This window comes from Rhipicephalus sanguineus, chromosome 1 (assembly GCF_013339695.2).
Source record: "Rhipicephalus sanguineus isolate Rsan-2018 chromosome 1, BIME_Rsan_1.4, whole genome shotgun sequence".
Lineage (NCBI taxonomy): Eukaryota > Metazoa > Arthropoda > Arachnida > Ixodida > Ixodidae > Rhipicephalus > Rhipicephalus sanguineus.
In genome coordinates, this window is record NC_051176.1 from 120,194,388 (window position 1) to 120,215,418 (window position 21,031).

The window sequence follows — 21,031 nt, forward strand, 5'->3', positions numbered from 1 at the left end:
GACCACCTTCGTCATCTTTTGAGCCGCAGATGATGGTGGCCGCTTAGTTGCAATGTCACCTGCTCGGCGCGTCTTCACAGGTGGTACAGCGATCGTTGGTGCTCCCTCATTGATATTCCGTGATACCTCGGCCTCATTTCGAGCTCGGGCAGCATCCTTCATGGGATTCCCTTCCGCGGTTCCTTTCTGTTGCGGTTCCCGAACTGACGAGGGCTCCATCTTCGGGGCTTCTCCCAAACGTTCAGGATCGTATGGCCCTCGAGCTCCGTCGATGTTTCCCACGATTAGGTCGAACAGGGGGTTATTCATGCACAGGGCAGTAACTCTCCCGCTGAAGTAAGGGGTCTCCACCTCAATCTTGGCTTCGGGAAGCACTCGAATGGAACTATCAAGCAAGCGAACCGGTTGGGTATTGCCTGTGAATTCGCTCTCTCTGACCAATTTCTTTCGTACGATAACAGTGGTGCACCCACTATCTCTTAAAGGGGCCCTGCAACACTTTTCGAGCATGCTCAGAAAGCGCTGCCGATCGGTAGTCGAGGCTCCCGAGAACACGCGAGCCAAATATTATAGCGATGCGCACGGCCTGGAATTTACAATAAATTCTCAAAGTCAGCTGAAAATCGCTCCCTCTTCTCTCGACAAATGATGTATTAGTCCGCAAAATATGACGCGATTGTCGGCAGTTCCACCATTGGCTGTTGTTATATTCACGATAACACCCTCATTATTACTTTCGTTGTTAATTTTGAGTTCAATAAGTAGATAATATGTATGTTTATATTATGTTATCGCGTTAAAAACACCGAACAAACATTAATATTAGCACTTCCGGTCTCACCGACAGCTCGTCTGCTCGTAGTTGCGTGGTTCCGTTTTCTTCGCCATGCGCAGTGCCGAAAACGTGAATATTTCTGTGCTTTTGACCATCGCCGGTTGCCGTTGAGAGTGGCAGCCGTTCGAGTGTTGCCTCGTCAGCTAAGAACTGCATCGTCGGCACGTTCTCACGACCGACCGAGGCACGGGCGCAGCGTGTCTCCGATAACAATGCTGGCGTCCGGTAATGGCGGCGCTTCGGGGCCGTCTGCCAGTGCCGTCTTACGAGGCGGTGTATCGGAGTATGGGCCGAAACCGATCTCAGCTGTCATTCGTTCCAAACGAGCGCGCACGTTTGCTTCCATGGTTGGCAGAGCAATGAAAACACTACGGCGTTTGAGGTGCACACCCAACATTACCAAACCGACGCGCAGTTTTCAAGCACGCGCGATACACAGCGCGATCGACTCCGCTCGACTAGAGTTACTGTATATGCTACCTTTAGGTAGCAGAGTTGCGCATAGCTCCGGCTAGCAACCACAGTTATGCGGTGAAGTCGCACTTCGTTTTTGCAGGCGACATGCCTACCGTGTCGCCGATTAACCTGTCTGGCGTGTCGAAGACCGACGATAAACATTGGCTGTCGATGGCTAGTGTTAATTCAGCTCGCTGCACCGGCGGCGTCGAGAAATCAACAAATTGGCCCAAGCGGCAGCTTCTCCGCAATGCATGGTTGCTAGCGGCGTTGGAAGACAGATGCGCAACTCTGCTACCTAAAGGTAGCATATACAGTAACTCTACGCTCGACGAGAACGACGCAAGCCGACCGGAAGTGGCGGCACAGACCACGTGGTTGCGCCGAGACGCCAGAGAGAAAAAAATGGAAAAAAAATGCCGCCGGCGCTGACGTCGCCTCCTCGCACCTCCGCCCTCCCTCCCTCCCCTCACGCCGCGCGCAACTTTCCGCGCGCTCGCTGCGTTGAGTTGAGAGTGAAAGCTGCGGAACGTGATCTCTATAATTTGGTAACACCACTTAGACTTGACGGATTCGAAAAATTTTTGCGGCATATGGCTCGTGAAGAGTCATACGTCAATAATGGGACTATTCCAATATAACAAAGAAAGGTGTTGCAGGGCCCCTTTAATACTGTGACTTCCTTTCCACCAACTTTCCCCTTAACTGTCAGCATTTATTTCTTTGTGTCTGTTGTCACCGCAGCACCAATGAAATCCATCTTCTTCCCGCTTTTCAGTTCGGCCAATTCATCATTGCTCGCTTCTGCTTCTTCTTTTGGCGGGACATACGCACAAGCAGCTTGGTGGGCTTTACTCGCATCGCTTCGACATGTGTCTGCTTTGTGCCCAGTCTGTCCACATTTAAAACACTTCATCACACTGGGGCGTGAGAAGTTAGTCCGACAACTGTTAGCGCGATGGCCCACCCGGTTACATAGAAAGCATCGCGGAACACTCTCCGGTGCACGCTTCTTTTCGTCAGGTGCCGATTTCTTCGACTTCTCGTGAACTTCCTTTTTTACTTTGGCTAGATTCGTGCCACCTTGTGCTTCTAAGAATTGATCGGCCAACTCAAGCATGTCCTCAAGCGATTTAGCTTTCCTCTCTTTCAGATACAGCGACAAGCTCGGGTGGCAACTGGTGAGAAATTGCTCTCTGATTAGAAGCTCTCTAAGCTCACCGTACTCCTGTGCCGTCTCTGAAAGCTCTATCCACCTGTCAAAATAATGGCTGAGTTGCGCAGCATACTGCGTTGCCGTCTCGCCATCAGCTGGCTTTCCCGTACGGAACCGATCGCGGAAGCCTTCCACGGTGAATCGAAATCGCTTCAGCAAAGCAGCTTTCACTTTCGTGTAATTAGCTGCATCGGTAGGTGTCATCCTACCGTACACACTGAGCGTTTCGCCACTCAAACAAGTGCTCAAAGCAGTTGCCCATTGCTGTTCCGGCCAATTTTGGCTTCTAGCTATTGTCTCAAACCTGTGCAGGTATGCATCAAGGTCATCTTTCCTCTCATCAAACGCCACAAGCAGTTTGCTTGGGTTCAAACGGAAGCTATGATCTTCCCTTTCGCTGCTCTCCACTCTAGCCTGGACGGGAGTCTCTGTGCGCTGCTGCAAACGGAGCCGTTCGAGTTCCAATTCGTGCTGCCGTTGCCTTTCTCTCTCAGCCATCTGCGCCTCTCTTTCTTCTTTCTCCCTCTCAGCTGCTAGCCTCTCTCTCTCCAGCTCTAGTTTCAATTGTTGTTCTCTTTCTTCCTTCAGCTGTCGCTCTTTAGCCTCTCGCTCTTCTTTCTCCCTCTCAGCTGCCAACCTCTCTCGTTCAAGCTCGGCTTTCAGCTGTTGTTCCTTCATCTATCTTTCTTCCTTAGCTCTTTCTCTTTCTTCTTTTTCCTTTTGGCTAACCCACTTTCGTAGTTCGGCCCCAGAAAGACCCATCTTCTCACCAAGGGCAACTAATTTCTCGAGATCCATGATGCCCGTCAACGATAACCTAGCCGCGTGCACAAAATCTCTGCCTAACTTCGAATTCCAAAACACTCTCTGCACACAGGTTAGCGAGAACGCGGTGCAACACACAAAAATCGTTCGCAAGCACTATCAACGTCTCAAGGCTCTTTCTCCCTACTTTGGACACACTGTGCACCAAAAAGGTCCTGTCGCGGACGCCAGAATAATTGTCACTAATCCCGTTAATCGGGTTGGCAATCGCCGGGCGGATTCTAAGGGCTGGCGTCAAGGCCCTCCGAAAACGCACCACGAAAGCGCGGACAATTTAGAGTTGGTCCTTTGGTGCGCCAGCGAACGCCGGTTGTTGTCCAAAGACCGAGTCAGAGCCGAGAGTCGACAACACAAACGAAAATGAAATATATTCTCAGTTAAGGCAATACACATAATACAAACACATGCACACTCGGCTGGTACCAGTTACAACTTCACAATATAATTCAGATGGTGTTTACACAACGGGAGCTAAACAAACCGATCACACGCTACAAATGCAATCGCATGCATTACAACTATTCAATGACCGTTAAAGTCCTGAATATACAATGGCGTATCCAGTCCGCAATACTTGGACGGTAATCGAATGCTTCTCTTCAAGGAAACACTCACGCCAGCTCCAGCGTTGATCGTCGTAGCTCAACCGTCGTCGTGACTTGTCACAGCTCACACGGTGCCGTCATCGGATTCTTCCGAATCGACGATCGACTGACCGCACACCATCATAAACACGTCTTCTTTGGCTAACGAAGCCACACTTACCGTAACTTCACCATCACCGGGCCACTCCTTCACTCACTGACTTCTCGACCTCTCGACTGACTGCCTGCACCTCTCGACTGACTGCCCTGACTGTCGTCGATTGCACGCTTTTATCCCTTCTCCCCCTGTTTCCAGAAGCGTCGGGAGCGTTCTTCGGCGTGCAATACAGCTAAGGTTACAGAAGGGGCGAGAGCTTTCTCGTAGGTTCGAATCGCGGCGGCACCGCTCGGGGATGCGTCCCCCCTTCCTTCTAGAACCATCCAGGCTTTGCCGGGCGTTCGATCGTGTCGACGGCGTCTGGCTCGAGTGGGTGAGGAGGATGCGGCGCGCCGGCGTCTTTTGATGCTTGTTTTTCGTCTTTTGCGCTTCTTGGGCGAGCGGTTCGCGCCGTTCTGGCTCGTAGCCAGCTGAAAGCGGCCTCGCGCGCGCTTTATAACCCGCTAATTTGTGACATAAGCATTGCTTCTAATTGGTCAGTTAAAACAGGGTGTATACAGGTCCATGAAAACCCTTGAAATTGAAGTGTTTTCAGAGCCCTTGAATATCCTGGCATTATTCTCCCGTGAAAACTCTTGCATTTCATGAGAAATACAGTAGACTCACGATAATTCAAACTTTTGTAAATTCAAACAAATTTTAAATTTTGGTTGGCCCAGTATGTTTTCAGTGTATTTTAAAGCCACCTAATTCAAACGGTTTCATTGTGTTAATTTGGTTAATTCATACTTTTTGCTTCTTCACACTGGAAAATACGTGCGCGAACAATTCTGTGTTGATTGAAGAAACAAGATAGGGACCTTTCCCGAATAAAAAAATTAGGGCAAGTGAAGCGTGATCTGTTTTTCATTCTTTCTTGATTTATTGCATTGCAAAATGCTCCCTCCCAACTTTTATTTTCCTCCATGCCGGGAATTTGACCTTCACCCACGTGTTTAAGCAGTGCAACGTTTCTGTAGCTACAGCGAAGAATGACGCTCATGTGTGGAACGATGAAATACGATGAAAAGCAACAATAAAATGTGACAGTGTAAAATTACAAGTGACCTCGATAAAAGATCAGATTGCCATATATGAAAGGGCTGATCACCAACTAGCCCACGATCGAGAGAGCATAAACTATTGGAAAACGATGCACATAGGTACCTATGTGACTGGCTCACTTTCGAAGCCAACTAGTCCACGATCGAGAGAGCATAAACTATTCGAAAACGGTGCATACAGGTACCTATGTGACTGGCTCACTTTCGAGGCCAACTAGCCCACGATCGAGAAAGCATAAACTATTCGAAAACGGTGCATACGGGTACCTATGTGACTGGCTCACATTCGAGGCTAACTAGCCCGCGATCGAGAGAGCATAAACTATTCGAAAACGGTGCATACAGGTACCTATGTGACTGGCTCACTTTCGAGGCCAACTAGTCCACGATCGAGAGAGCATCAACCATTCGAAAACGGTGCATACAGGTACCTATGTGACTGGCTCACTTTCGAGGCCAACTAGCCCACGATCGAGAGAGCATCAACCATTCGAAAACGGTGCATACAGGTACCTATGTGACTGGCTCACTTTCGAGGCCAACTAGCCCACGATCGAGAGAGCATAAACTATTCGAAAACGGTGCATACAGGTACCTATGTGACTGGCTCACTTTCGAGGCCAACTATCCCACGATCGAGAGAGCATAAACTATTCGAAAACGGTGCATACAGGTACCTATGTGACTGGCTCACTTTCAAGGCCAACTAGCCCACGATCGAGAGGGCATCAACCATTCGAAAACGGTGCATACAGGTACCTATGTGACTGGCTCACCTTCGAGGCCAACTAGCCCACGATCGAGAGAGCATAAACTATTCGAAAACGGTGCATACAGGTACCTATGTGACTGGCTCACTTTCGAGGCCAACTAGCCCACGATCGAGAGAGCATAAATCATTCGAAAACGGTGCATACAGGTACCTATGTGACTGGCTCACTTTCGAGGCCAACTAGCCCACGATCGAGAGAGCATCAACTATTCGAAAACGGTGCATACAGGTACCTATGTGACTGGCTCACTTTCGAGGCCAACTAGCCCACGATCGAGAGAGCATCAACCATTCGAAAACGGTGCATACAGGTACCTATGTGACTGGCTCACTTTCGAGGCCAACTAGCCCACGATCGAGAGAGCATAAACTATTCGAAAACGGTGCATACAGGTACCTATGTGACTGGCTCACTTTCAAGGCCAACTAGCCCACGATCGAGAGAGCATAAACTATTCGAAAACGGTGCATACAGGTACCTATGTGACTGGCTCACTTTCGAGGCCAACTAGCCCGCGATCGAGAGAGCATAAACTATTCGAAAACGGTGCATACAGGTACCTATGTGACTGGCTCACTTTCGAGGCCAACTAGCCCACGATCGAGAGAGCATAAACTATTCGAAAACGGTGCATACAGGTACCTATGTGACTGGCTCACTTTCAAGGCCAACTAGCCCACGATCGAGAGAGCATAAACTATTCGAAAACGGTGCATACAGGTACCTATGTGACTGGCTCACTTTCGAGGCCAACTAGCCCACGATCGAGAGAGCATCAACTATTCGAAAACGGTGCATACAGATAGACCGCTTATAACGTAAGTCGCCGGAGTCGCGAATATCCGCACTATAACCAAAACAACCTTCTTCAAAGGCTGCACTTGCGCAAAACGTGTTGAGCATGTAGCCTCGCGTGTCCGATAATCGACATATGCGATTTGGGGCGCTTACAACCGCTTAAATGTCCGAATGTTCAAAAATTAACCGCCAAAGACCTGCATTGCCAACGAAATGAACACGGGGGAAAAAAAGCAAACAAAACAAAGTGCCATCGCGGAAATTCGCCGACTACGTTTCAGGCCACCTCGAGGTATGCGCATTAAAACCATGTCGAATCGCGACCGAAATTTCACGTGCTGAGCGGTAGCGATCGTTCGATTTCACGGGCGCGCACGCGATGTCCAAGACATTGCAATCGAATCCGGAACCACAATTCAAGTTCTATTAGTTCTATTAAAGTTCTAAAGTTCTATTAAGTCACAATTCGAGAGTTGCATGTGCCAACCATGCCCTCGTTTTCGTTAACTATATGATTCTCTTCCCTTCAAGTGCAGCCATCGCAAAAAGTTTCGTAGATTCCGCACCAAACCGCAACTTTTATCGCCCGCGACCGCTACCGAAAAGCAACCAACGCTGATTAGGCCTAGCGTGCCGTTCAGCATGTTGTCGTGGGAAGTTTGTCCAAGACAACATGAAGGTCGGACGTCGAAAAGATCGCACTCAAGCACTAACTTAAGAACAGCGCGCGTGATACGAAGTTTGTGTTCGCGGCCGGGAGATCAACGGCGACAAAAGCCCGCCAAGCTCGTTTAAGTCCGCGCACTGGCAGAAAAGGCGAAAGCTCGCGTCATGAAGCCGCAAAACTTTTCCATTTGCGGACGAGGTCGCAAACGCGATATCTGTAGCAAGTGTGATAACGACGACACTTTTCCCGACAGGAAACTTACTTTAAAGCGCACTTGATGACGCGATCGTACGTTCCACGCTGCCGGCAAGCGGCCGCGGAGCCTTGCCGCCGCCGGTGCAAAGGCTACTCCGTCGCCTAGGCAACCACCATCCTTCCCCACTCGGCGAGCCCGCACAGCGCTGCCGCGGTCTTTTTCCTCCCTCCGCCCCTCGTTCGTTCACTGTGCGTGCCCTCGCCCTTCGTAACGACCTCGTCGCTCCCTCCCCAGCGGCGTACCTCCTTTGAGAACCGCACTCGCTACCGCGTTTGTCAGAAATATTTTCCCGCAACCGCATTATAAACGGTATTTCATCTTGGGGGATTGCGCAATAAGCGGTATGCGTATACATGCGGTTCTATGGGAGGGTGAACGGGAGTCGAAAAAGACCGCATTATAACCGGTCCTGCACTATATGCGGTTACGTTATAAGTGGTCTGCACTTACCTATGTGACTGGCTCACTTTCGAGGGCTTCATTTGTGCACACCTGCATTTCTGTACACTAACCTGCACCGGGCTTTTTCGCGAACTATGCTGCCGCCGCTGCCACGGAAATCTGTAACACGTAGAAGCTTCGCTTAAAAACAAAACCTGAGACTATGTGGCCTTGATCCATCGCTTGTGGAACGCTTGTCATTTTTAATGCAGTACACCAGTGTAGTGCGGGAAAAGCATACTAAGATTGAAAAGGGGCTACTAGCTGTCGTGGGACTCGGCACATTTTGTCCCTTTATATTTTTTTCCAGTGTTGGCATATATAGGGAGTCCTAGAGCGCCCTAGATGCAGCACGTAGTATTGTGCTGTTGATTTTTGTTCTATCCGAGAGGTGTAGGTGGCAATATGGAAAGGAGTACACAATGCGGCTGACCATTGCAGCAAGCATTACTCGTCGTTTGGTAGTGAAGCCAATTGGGTCATTCCACGCCAAACGTCCCATACATTGCGCTCGACCCTCTCCAATTGTATTGTAAAAAATTGTGGACGTTCATATCAGTGCACTATTTGCCCTCAGAAAGTATTTTTTGGAAAAAAATTTTTTCTTGTCTGTTACAGTGATTTGAATTTTGCCGTAGTGGGTGAAACATAGGTTGCGAAAAAATACTCTAAAAAATACAATACTTTACGTTACACCTTAAATATCTGCTGTTTACTTGAAAAGGAGTGGCACTATCTTATTATCACCCATTGACGACCACTACTTTGTCTCACGATGTGCTTTGTGGTGAAGCAATGCTGCAATTCTGCGCCCATTTTGATTATTTTTTAAAAGTTTTACGAATACTACAGACAAAATAGGACTATATCACATGGCTGGATAGTTGGCAGTAAGCGTGTCAAAAAAGTATTGAAGTCGATGACCGAGTAGTTTCGAAGTGGAAGGGGCGCAAACATTGAAAAATGTGTGAAATGCTCCAGGTTCAGGCACATGTAGAGTGGTGATGCAGTCCAAGTAAAAATGCACGCTTGGTCTCGTTGGGAAGAGTAAACAAAGGAGATTTATTTGTGAAAGTTTCATCAGAGTGTGAAAGTTTCATCAGAGTGTTTTTTGTTTTTGGCGAGAAACAAAAATTTGTGTTGAGCGTTTGCGGCGTGCCTGGGCGCGGGCCCGTAAGTCCGCTTCACTGCGCCGCCACTGTTCCTTGGGGCAACGGAAGCATGCAGCGCCCACGCGGGTGGCACGATCGTGTGCTGCTGTGAGTTTTCATGTTGCTGAAAACTTGCAAACAGTGTGTATGGCTGGCAGAATGTTTCGGAAGGGCACTAAAGGCTGCCGGTTAGTAGTCGGAGCAGAGCACGATTTCACTGCCACGTCACTGCATGCACACGTACGACTGGCGCAGAGCTTGGGTTGTGTTTTCGATCTCTGCGGAGGTTGCACTTCTTACTTCCGTTGCCGACGTATGGTCTTCGCCACTTGAAATGCCTGTGTTGCTTAGTAAGTGGTGAGCCCGGCATTAAGAGTGCTCAGTGATGATGGCACGAAAAGGTGAAACGTGCGCGTACCTTTGAGGGAGATTGTAGACTCAAACCTTGCTGAGAGCTCAACTTTCTGCCACGCTGCATGCGATGCTTTCATCTTAGTAATCGCCTTGCGATTACTAAGCGAAGGCGATAGACATTTAAAAGGACGAAGGCGGCTTCGTCCTTTTGTATATTTATCGCTTTCGGTTTCCGTTGTACAGGCTCTCCGTCTAAAATATGACACGATAGCAGTATACTCACCATTCGCAATGTTTATCTTACGCGCTGCCAAGGGATGCGGCCGAAAGACGAACCTTCGAGTGCCGCGTGCTCGCTCGGCGACGCGATCACCGGAGCAAAGTTCACCTCTGCCGAAGATCCGAGCGTAAGAATACGTAGCACCATTCGGCTCCGAGGCACGAATGGCGCGCGTCACGTTCAAGCGAGCTGCCCATAAAAAAGAATTATCAGTGTATTCCCGGTGCCTGTTAGCCACTTTTATTATATAATAATATATTTTAAACGAATCATCACTCGTTTTCCCTGACACTTCGTCGGCGGCACTGCGGAAAGCCGAAGAATGCGTGTCGAAACGTGAAAACTCACAGCAGCACACGATCGTACCACCCGCGTGGGTGCTGCATACTTCCGTTGCCCCAAGGAACAGTGGCGGCGCAGTGAAGCGGACTTGCGGGCCCGCGCCCAGGCACGCCGCGAATGCTCAACATAAAATTTCGTTTCTCGCCAAAAACAAAAAACACTCCGATTAAACTTTCACAAATGAATCTCCTTTGTTTACCCTTCCAAACGAGACCAAGCGTGCATTTTTACTTGGATTGCATCACCACTCTACATGTGCCTGAACCTGGAGCATTTCACACATTTTTCAATGTTCGCGCCCCTTCCACTTCGAAGCTACTCGGTCATCGACTTAAATACTTTTTTGACACGCTTACTGCTAACTATCCAGCCATGTGATATAGTCCTATTTTGCCTGTAATATTCGTAGAATTTTTAAAAAATAATCAAAATGGGCGCAGAATTGCAGCACTGCTTCACCACAAAGCACATCTTGAGACAAAGTAGTGGTCGTCAATGGGCGATAATAAGGTAGTGCCATTCCTTTTCAAGTAAACAGCAGATATTTAAGGCGTTCCGTAAAGTATTGTATTTTTTAGAGTATTTTTTCACAACCTATGTTTCGCCCACTATGGCAAAATTCAAATCACTAACAGACAAGAAAAATTTTTTTTCCAGAAAATACTTTCCTAGGGCAAACAGTGCACTGATATGAACGCCCACTATTTTTTCCAATACAATTGGAGAGGGTCGAGCGCAATGTCTGGGACGTTTGGCGTGGAATGACCCAATTCCAAAGATGATGTTACCAGGTAGACATGAGGAAAGGCGGTCTGCCAGAGCTAAGGCTCTGCAGGACAAGTATCGGATAGAAAAAGCTGTAGTGTATGTAGATGCAGCAAAACAGAACCAACAGCTATACGTAGTGAGTGTGGCGACCGGAGAGGAGGTGGGTCTTAAACACTGCTTCTGTTAAAGTACCATCCGCTCTGGAGGTCAAAGAAACTGACATTGCGCTGGCCATCACGAAGGCTGCCGCTCGAACAGTCATAAGCGACTCTAAAAGAGCAATAACAAATTTCGCTAAAGGAAGTGTAGCCATCCTGTGGCGAGGATCGTTGAAAAAGACCGGGACGATGTAACCATTAAGCTCGTGTGGGTCCCTGCCGACTCAAGGAACCCGGCGAAAGAGAGGCACATTGTGTGTCCTGAGGTCTAACATACCGGGAGATGCACCCCTCGGGCCCACTTTTCCCGGGTAAGGCACCGATTTCTTTTAGCGATGTAACGAATTACTGTAAGAACAAACATTAATGGGAACTTAATAAGAACGAACGGAAGCTTTACCCTCTGCCAGATGATGACCTCAATAGAGTGCAGGCCACAATCCATACAAACACACCGGTCCTCATAGACTACCAATAGTATCACAAACGGAGAATCCAATCCAAACTGTCAAAATTGTAGACTAAATGAACTACCTACCTAAGACCACATCTTGTGGGGACGCGAGAGTTTCCCCCCTCCCAAGTCACTTCTGCCAGCTCCCTCAAAATTGACGCGAGATGAACTCATTGGAACTCCCAAACTGGAGAAACCGCTGGCCATTGTTTTCTGAGCTGAAAGAGTCGCTTCCTGCGTGGAGCCACCCTGAGGCATAGGACAGTTGACTTTTAGTCAAATAAAATTGATACCAACACCACCTGTCCATTAATTACAAGTGTGTGCACATGCCACATAATAACAAGTACTAGTATGATCACAGACGCCTCAAAATATTACTGGCAATCATTAGAGCTCTCTGTGATGGTACTGGGACCCTGAGAAACAATAAATAAAAACGCACGCCAGTTTTCTTATGGCGCATACATCCCCCCACCCTTGCACACACACACACTTTACTATTCTCCCTAATTTCAATATTCCCATGTTGGCACATGCTGTATTTTCTCGCGTATAACCCACACAATATATAAAATTTTTGAGCAAAAGTCTGGGCATGGGTAAACGCAAATTGCAGCGCACAAGTTGGTTGCACGACATTGCCTCGCAGTAATGCAAGGAAGGCGGCTTCACGGCTATACGCAGAAATTTTTCTTGCTTTCATTTTTCCATACTTGTAATTGGGGGTGTGGCTTAATGCAGGGCGAGTTATATATGCGAGAAAACTCACCATGTACGTACTTGTGAATGCTTCATTCTGCGCAAGTTGGAGGACATGTTTATGAGAACTTCTGATAATTCCAACAAAATCCTGGGGTCCCCTCAAGTTTGAATTATTGAGAGCCTACTGTACCCTGTGAAAGTGGTTTCAGAGGTATCTGACCCGCTTTCTTTGGTGGATAAGCATGGACCCACCAAACTCCCAATTTTGGAAACAGTGATAGTCGAACTTGGGTGCATCAAATGTAGACAGGATCTCTAAATAGTTTGGCATATCGTTAATTCAATATTGCAGATTTGAAGGGTCACTAAAGAGAAACACTAAAAAAGTTTAGTCGGATAAACTATTTTATGTGAACTCTACTTTCATTAAACCTTTCACTGCCGGGTTTTTTTCGGCATTGCTGCGCACAACATGCTGTTTTGGTTTTTTTCTGCACGTTATGCAGAAATTTTCTGTTAGCGATGCAGTAGGATGCTGTTAAGGACATTTAAACATTATTATTGGGGATTATCTCATCAAAATAAAAGTAGTACTCTTTACAAGCAATGAATTAATGAACGAAATAATTCATTTTTGATAAATTATTATTCATTAATTGAGAGCCACTGAGACACTAATTATCCATTTTATTCGGAGTCTGCATAGTCAAGAGCTCCTGAATGTCTTCTGTCAAATAGCATGTGCACATGTACGCTGGCTCGCCATGGCTGCGCTGCTGAGACGCTGGCAAAGAGACGTGAACCGAGGCTTATGTGCAATCATGCGCTCCTTCTGTTGTCAAAAATTTCACTACAAGTTATATATAGTTATATGTTCTCTCCATAGACACACACGCATTATTTTTTTTTTTTTACAAGAGTTGTCTCACAAGTGGCAGAGAGTGATTTAAAGAGGCAAAACTAGTATACGAGGTCTGTTAGAAAAGTATCCGACCTTATTTTTTTTTGCGAGCACCTGATGGATTTGAAACAAGCGCGCTTGCATCAGCCGACCTTGAGCCTTCGTGTGCATGCGTGAATTTTTTCCCGCCTGCCAATAGCGTCAGTCGCTGGGACGCAGCGTTTGAGCGAGGTCGTGCGCAGTGCTCTCGTTGGTTTTTCATTGCAAGGAAAATGACGGAGCGACTGGAGCAGCGCTACTGCATCAAATTTTGCCAGAAACTGGGCGACAGCCAAGTGGAAACATTGGGAAGATCAATACGGCTTTCGGTGACGACGCTATGAGCCGCACACAGATTAAGGAGTGGTACAACCGGTTTAAAGACGGCCGCACATCGGTGGAGAGCGAGCCACGCTCCGGTCGGCCATCAACGTGCCGAAATGACCAGGTCATTGCTGAAGTGAACGCTGTGGTGATGCGGGACCGTCGTGTGACTATCCGGGAAATTGTAGAAGAGGTGGGCGTCAGCACTTTCTCTGCACATTGCATTATGACCGAAGATTTGGCCATGAAGAGAGTTGCGGCGAAATTCGTGCCGAAACTGCTCACGGTGGAGCAAAAGCAACTTCGTGTTGAAGTCTCACAGGACATGCTGGATTTCACAAGTGACCCTAACTTCATGAACACCATTATCACTGGTGACGAGTCTTGGGTGTACGGGTACGACCCGGAAACCAAATCCCAGTCATCACAGTGGAAGCATTCCACGTCACCAAGACCCAAAGAAGGCCCGCCAAGTGCGCAGCAATGTCAAAGGGATGCTGAGTGCTTTCTTTGACTCCCGTGGTGTGGTACACCACGAGTACACACCACAGGGTCAAACGATCACCAAAGAGTACTACAGGGATGTCCTCCGTCGCCTACGTGATGCTGTGCGGCGCAAGAGACCTGAGTTGTGGTCAACAGGAAACTGGCGCATCCATCACGACAATGCTCCTGCATATTCCTCGCACTTGGTTCAGACTTTTTTGGCGAAAAGTCAGACTCCTGTAGTTCAACAGGCTCCTTACTCTCCTAATATGGCCCCCTGCGACTTCTGGCTGTTTCCCAAACTCAAGAGGACATTGAAAGGAGAGCGATTTCAGACAAGGGGGGACATCATGGCTGCAACAACAGCTGAGCTAAACCCATTCCGAAAGAGGCCTTCTCAGAATGCTTCCAACAATGGCAGCACCGCTGGGAGAAGTGTGTGGAGTCCCAAGGGGACTACTTTGAGGGGAATTAGGTTTCCAACGCTCCAATTATGCCAGTTTTTTTCTTCCACCAAAAGTCTGATACTTTTCTAACAGACCTCGTGCTCAGGATTGGCAGGGCTTGTGCATGTGTCATCGCCCAAGTTATATCGGGATTGGCAGTGAAAGGGTTAATTACACCATCATAGGTAAATCAATATAATAGAAAATAGAGGTCGACAACTCATTTTTGAATTCTGCGCCGAAATTTGAGCACCAGAAGGTCCCCATGATGTCACAGATTTCTAAGTTTGTTTTAGTGTTTAAGGTCACCGTGATGTCGGAGATTTGTAAGTATCCTTTAGTGTTTTGGATTCATTGCCTCCCTAAAATTTCTGAAACTTGATGTGTTAAGTCTGTGGCTCCCTTAGTACATAATGCAATTCATGTTTACCAATAAAGGATTATGCAGGCCCCAGCACACATGATCAAAATCTGTGGAATTGCAGCAGGGGCGGCGCCAGGATTTTTTTACTGGGGGGGCACCCACGACAAGCGAGTTCCTTTCCTTCAGGGGGTCCGAGAGGTGGGGAACTTATGTGTTGTGTTTTGACTATGTTTGCTCTTGGGGGGGGGGGCAAGGGGCGGGAGGCAGGCAAAAATTTGAGGGGCCTCCAGAGCACCCCTCGCCCCGTGCTCCCCACTGGCACCGCCCCTGCATTGCAGCAAGTTGGTGAAGTAGCCTCGAGGTGGCGGTGCCACCTGTATTATTTTTGCATTTTCTCACTTACCAAGCATGTTCCCGCCGCAAGAGTGGGACTTTTGACATTTTGAAAGGGAGGTTTACTAATATGAGAAAAGTCTTGTTTCTAATGTCCCTTTGAGGCACATGGCGATTCAATATCATTGATTTAAGGCGAAGGTAGTACACTGCACTGCGCATCTGTTCTTAGAGATATTTGTGCCTCACCGCACTATATTCCTGTGTTACACTGAAACATTAACTCTTTGTATCACAGCGTCCACATATGTGGACAAAATATATTAGCAAAGTGTGATTAGCTAGACAACGCATTGGCTTAAAAGTTGATTTGAAGTGTTTGCATTGCTTCACCAGTTCATTAAAAATGTCTCTGTATGACAACTGCTGCGAACAAACAGTGGTAAGTGCTCACAGAAGAATGGTGTTTTGCTCAAGTTGCCCGTTGAGGTGTACGCCTACATTTTTTTGACGTATTCATCTGAAATGACTAAGATTTTTTCATTGTTTGGTTTTATTTGAGAAAAGGAAGTGTTTGTCTTGTTTTTATGTAACTTTTGTTGAACTGTGAGTGTCCAAAGATTTGTAAGCTGTGTTGTCAATGTGGCGTCCAAAAACGTGGACACCATGCATACAGAGTTCTTGTGAGAGGATGATAGAATGCCGCATGATAGCACCACCCGCTTCGCTGCTGTGTGACTCTGCACAAAAAGTTATCGGTAATAGGGATAAATAAGCCTTTTTGAAGTTGTGTTTAGAATTAATTTGCTTTATTTGAGACCTGGACCAAATGATGCAGACAAGCATGCCATAACTTGCGAGTTGCCTAGCAGAAGTGAATGTTTTGATTTGGAGAACTTCAATGATGAACTCATTGAAGCAGTGCCATCGGCTAGCAAATGCCTCTTGAAAGATACTGACGACTGTGGTGAAGGCATTCAATTCAAACATAATGACGAATGCATTGATAATGATGATCAATGGCAATGATGATGCTGAACATGTTGAAGCAGGGCTGTGGGCAAGCAAACGCGCCTTGAAGGATGATAATTAGGCTTGTGCACATATTCGAGCAGTTCGAATATGCGCATATTACAGTATTTTAATTTGCTTCGAAATGAAATTAAATTATTCTAAATTTTGATGTATTCAAAATGAACAAATCGACACATATAAAACGCATGTAAGTCCCTGTGAAGGTGGTTTCACTGCAGCACAGGCTTGCTATGCCATGAAAACACCTATCCAGGGGAAATCCGCACTGCCGCAAAGCCCCTCTTCAAGGTTAAATGAACAAATTACCCTCACATTGATTCATCATTTTTTGAAGTTTAAGAGCTTGTTATATTGCCTTATATGCTCTAATTGTAGTAAAGTTTAAAACATAACGTATTTTACAGGTTATCACTTGCATTCTACCGAAAGTAAAAACCTGCTACTATTCAAAGTTGCTTCCACTTTCCTTTGAACCAAAAAAAATGACATTGACACATGCCTTGTTTCAATTTTTAAAATATTGTGCGGGTTAGTTGGGTCATGACAAATATGCTCATTTTTGTTTATAACATGATATATACTATTAGAGTCCGATTGAAATTATTCGACCAAATCACTATTCGCACAAGCCTAGTGGTAATGATGATGGTGATGATGAAACCATTGAACACGAGGATAAACATGTTAATGATGGCAGTAATCAAGAATAATGAACGTGTTGATGCAGAGCCGTTAGCAAGCAAAGGCCCCATGAACATTTACGATGATGATACCAATGATGAACACATTGGACCGATGATGAAGGCATTGATTATGATAAGTGGAGAGAAGAAAACGATGAACGCATCAAAACAGAGCCATCGACAAGCTAAGTTCCCATCTATGATGAAGGGTGATAGACCTAGTGTAACTGTTGTTCCTAGTGTCCACATGTGTGGACACTTGTTTTCTTCTAAAAATAAAGCTAAATTCTCATGGTTTTCATCTTACTCCCTCTTTTGTCTGTATTGTTATTGCATATATGCAAAAAAAAATTTGCTTGCCCAACTGAATTAGCCATGAGATACAAAGTGTTATGGGGCCCTGTAACACTTTTTGAAGATAGTCAGAAAACGCTGCCAATCAGTAGCCCAGGCTTTTGTAAACATATCAGCCTACAAGCAGTGAAACAAGATTGTAAATTCACGGCGACATGTAAAGATGGCTAGAAATCACTTGCTCTGCTCTCGGCAAACCACATAGATGATGGGGAGGACACGGCCATTGGCTGATTTCATGATCCCGAAAGCATCCTTCGTACTATTTATGTAGATAGCTTGTTTAGTACTAAGCATGGTGATTGCTTGTCTGTAGAGCTGTTTTGTGTTGGTTATTCTCCGTGTGTCATGGTAAGCAGATTAGCACATTCGAGTATGTTCATTTATATTCATGGGCACTAGTGGCAGTCTTTATCTTTTTTTATCTTTCAGATGCTGAAGTCAATGAGGAAAGACAAACCTTGACTTTCATCGCAGGCATGAGATTTGCCAGGATTGCAGTGGTTTTTTTTCTTGTGGTTCGACAGAACAGTGTTAGGCAGTGTAACCTTTCACAGGGAAAAATGTTTAAATCTGTAGCATCCATTGAATGTAGCATGTTTCGCATTCAAAAATGCTTTCTGTGTGTGTCTCTCTCTCTCTCTGTGCATGTGTGTGTGTTTTGAACAGGCACATTATAAGACATCCAAGCAGTGATTGCATCAATTACTGCTTGGGATGTCTCAGGGTGTGGTGGTTCAAAACAGTGTGTAATATTTTTTACATTTTGTACATAGCTGGTTATACAGCCTCACTTAAGTTTTATAGGGGATTGAGTGGTGTATCAGATAAAAAATAAAATGTTAAATGCAGTTATTCTCTTGGTTTTCATTTGTGGGAAACAGCACACAAAAAGCTCCAAGGTTTCATTTACAGCGACAGTAAACATTTAGCGTGAGCACAGAACTAGCTATGCATACTCCAATTTTTTTTCGTGTAGTTGGTATCTTGTATAGTTGGTTTCCCGACTGGGCTTTTCCCATCCTGGCACAGTAGTACCTTCAATCATCTTGGCATTTTCACAGTGAAGGAAGCAGGCAGTAGTGGCCAGCCTAAAAGGGCACCAGCTGAATGGTTGACATACGCAGCTGACATCACGGGTAAAGAAAAAGATGTCAGTTCCACCCAGTGGCCCAAAAGCAGTGGCACAAAAGCTGGTGCAATGTTGTGCATACTTTATTTGCATCATCAGGTGGGGTTGGGATTTGCACATGCATGTCTGCAATTTTTTTTTTCAATTAGAAAAATTTTCTCAGGAAGGCGTATTTCTAACTGAACTAAAATTTGACCCAGAACTGAGCCCAGGCCTTACCTGAACCAAAAATAACTGTCACCAATTTGGCTTGAGACTGTTCAAGTATATGGAGTGAGAACGCAAGCACAGCTGATAAGCGATTCTCCATCAATTACTCCCATGAACAGATCACATTGAATGTTTAAAGTTGCTGCATTGTCGAATTAGGTCGTCATGCATCAGTGGTTTAGACATCCCATACTTGTAGCTCACACAAAGTAAACCTTTTAACTAGAGCTGTGCGAATAGCAAAATTTTGGGTGTGAAGTGAATTCGAATACTGAAGTGTGAGTGCGAATCGAATCGAATATTTTTTGAATATTTCTCGAATATTTCTAGAATATTTTTCGAATACTTCGAAGCGAAATTGCAGAAAAAAAAGTTAGAGGGGATTCCTAAGCATATTCTTATGAGATAGCAACATGAAAGTGTTTCTTTTCACTAGGTTGATGAAGCGCTGGCAGGGTGGTGTTTCATAGTTGATGCCATTTCCTCAGCCTCTCCTCCTCTAACTTCTGTGGAAGCCCAACTGACGTGGCAGACAAGGGTGTGCTCCCTTCAAGTCCGGAGTTCCAAATCTACCTCGTAGACGTCGATATATAAGAACATCTGAAATTTTGGATGCTAAAAAGCTTCGGCTTCCGATTTTTCGGACTTCCTGCCCAAATTTCGGGTTCAAAACAGTATTAATTGAGCCCCCACCTCTGCCACATCTTTTATCTCCAAGTTGGAACCAGCGTTTTCTTGAGCTAATACATTGGCGACCGTAGCGGAGCTTGAAAGGTAGCTTTGCCGCAATACCGAGGTGTGATGAGGTGAAGCATATTGAAATTCTAGGGACCGTTTCCAATCGGACGTTGTGTCTTGGCTAAGTTCGACCGTAACGGCGCTTGAAAGGCAGCTTTGCTGCAATACGAGAGTGTAATGAGGTGAAGCATATTGAAAAATCTGAAGCGGTCACTTTCAATTGGACGTTGACTGTGTCATGGCTAGAGACCGGAACTTCAGGCAAAATGCCTATTTTTTCCTGGAGTCCGGTTCGGGCCTATTTCACATATAAGCACGAACTGAGAGAAGGGAAACGCTTTAATCAAACATTTATTGTGCCTATAAGTGCCTATTTCGAGGTTCGTGCCTATATCAGCTTTTCAGTGCCTAAAAATGCCTTTTCGCGTTCGTCGAGTACACGTTTTGCTTAAATGAGCTGTTCATATGGAGGAAAAGAAGAAGCACTTAGTGTGGCGATATTAACTAGAACACCCCCTAGTTATGTTTATTTCGTTCACGTTTTTAGGTCCTGTTAAGGCGCGATTATAGTTCGACGTAGGGTAGACGCACGCATGCGCAGCGCCACGTCGGCGAAAACAGACCATAGTTCGACGCAATGCCACAGCCAAGGTATAACTGGACTCGGCCGATGCGCTCCACGCATGTGACGCTCGCCAACGCGCCGATAAAGTCGGACTTTAAACGCGCCTTAACGTGAGTGGGGCTAGAGTGTACCTCAGCGAGGCTATCCTAGCGGTAGGCCCCCCTGAAAGACCTCCGTCGCTTGGTTCGAGAGTAGTGCAGCACGGCGATTGCGTGAGCGAGGCTAGACTGTACTCTAGCGAGGGGAAACGAGGCTAGACTAGCGCTAGTATACCATCAGAGTCCACTCTTCGCAAGCAGTACCTGCGGCCCATGTACGAGGACACGTTAGCAAAAATCAGACGAGAACTCGGTGAATCATACATATGGACTTCAGTGGCGAGACAACAGATGCGACCGGACGATTACTTGGACATTTTGTAGATGGAAAGCTGAATGCAAAAGAGAAAACATCTTTCATGGTATGCTCGAAACAACTAGAAAAAACGGGCGGGGATACCATCGCCTATACTTTGTGAACTCGTCCTTAAGGGTACTGTACCCCTCCGGATCCCACGATGACAGAGTACTGCTGCTCTACACAGATGCAGAAGCTTATATGCACAAGGCTGCTGCACTTCTCAATGTCTTTTATCCAGAATTATTGCATGTCACTTGTCTTGCCCATGGTATTCATCGGGTCTGTGAAGAGCTGTGAAAGTCGTTCAGTTCTGTTAACGAACTAATAGCCGCAGGCAAGGCAGTGTTCCTTAAGGCGCCTTCGTGCGTTCACGCCTTTAAAGAGCAGTTGCCGGATGTGCTTCTTCTACCAGAGCCCGTTGTTACGGTGGAGGCGAAAATATTTGAGGCCTGTGTGCTTAGATTTAGGTGCACGTTAAAGAACCCCAGGTGGTCGAAATTTCCGGAGCCCTCCACTACGGCGTCTCTCATAATCATATCGTGGTTTTGGGACGTTAAACCTCAGATATTATTATTAGCCCGTTGTTACCTGCTGGGGAACTTGGCTAAAGGCTGCGGTCTACTACAAAGAACACTTCGCTGGTGTTAAGGCTGGTATTCACAGCTTTGCAGCGGACGA

The 21,031-nt window shown here is 46.4% G+C and overlaps 1 protein-coding gene across 2 annotated transcripts in view; it reads left to right on the forward strand.

Moving 5' to 3' along the window:
* LOC119396890 (uncharacterized) overlaps positions 1-18,088 on the forward strand; it is a 117,189-nt gene extending 99,101 nt beyond the window's left edge. For both annotated transcript variants that reach the window (XM_049416131.1, XM_037664253.2), the window contains one exon: positions 17,682-18,088. In XM_049416131.1, the coding sequence (XP_049272088.1) occupies positions 17,682-17,714 (33 nt within the window). In that variant the 3' untranslated portion in view covers positions 17,715-18,088. The remainder of the gene's footprint in view (positions 1-17,681) is intronic.
* Positions 18,089-21,031: the final 2,943 nt, after the last annotated feature.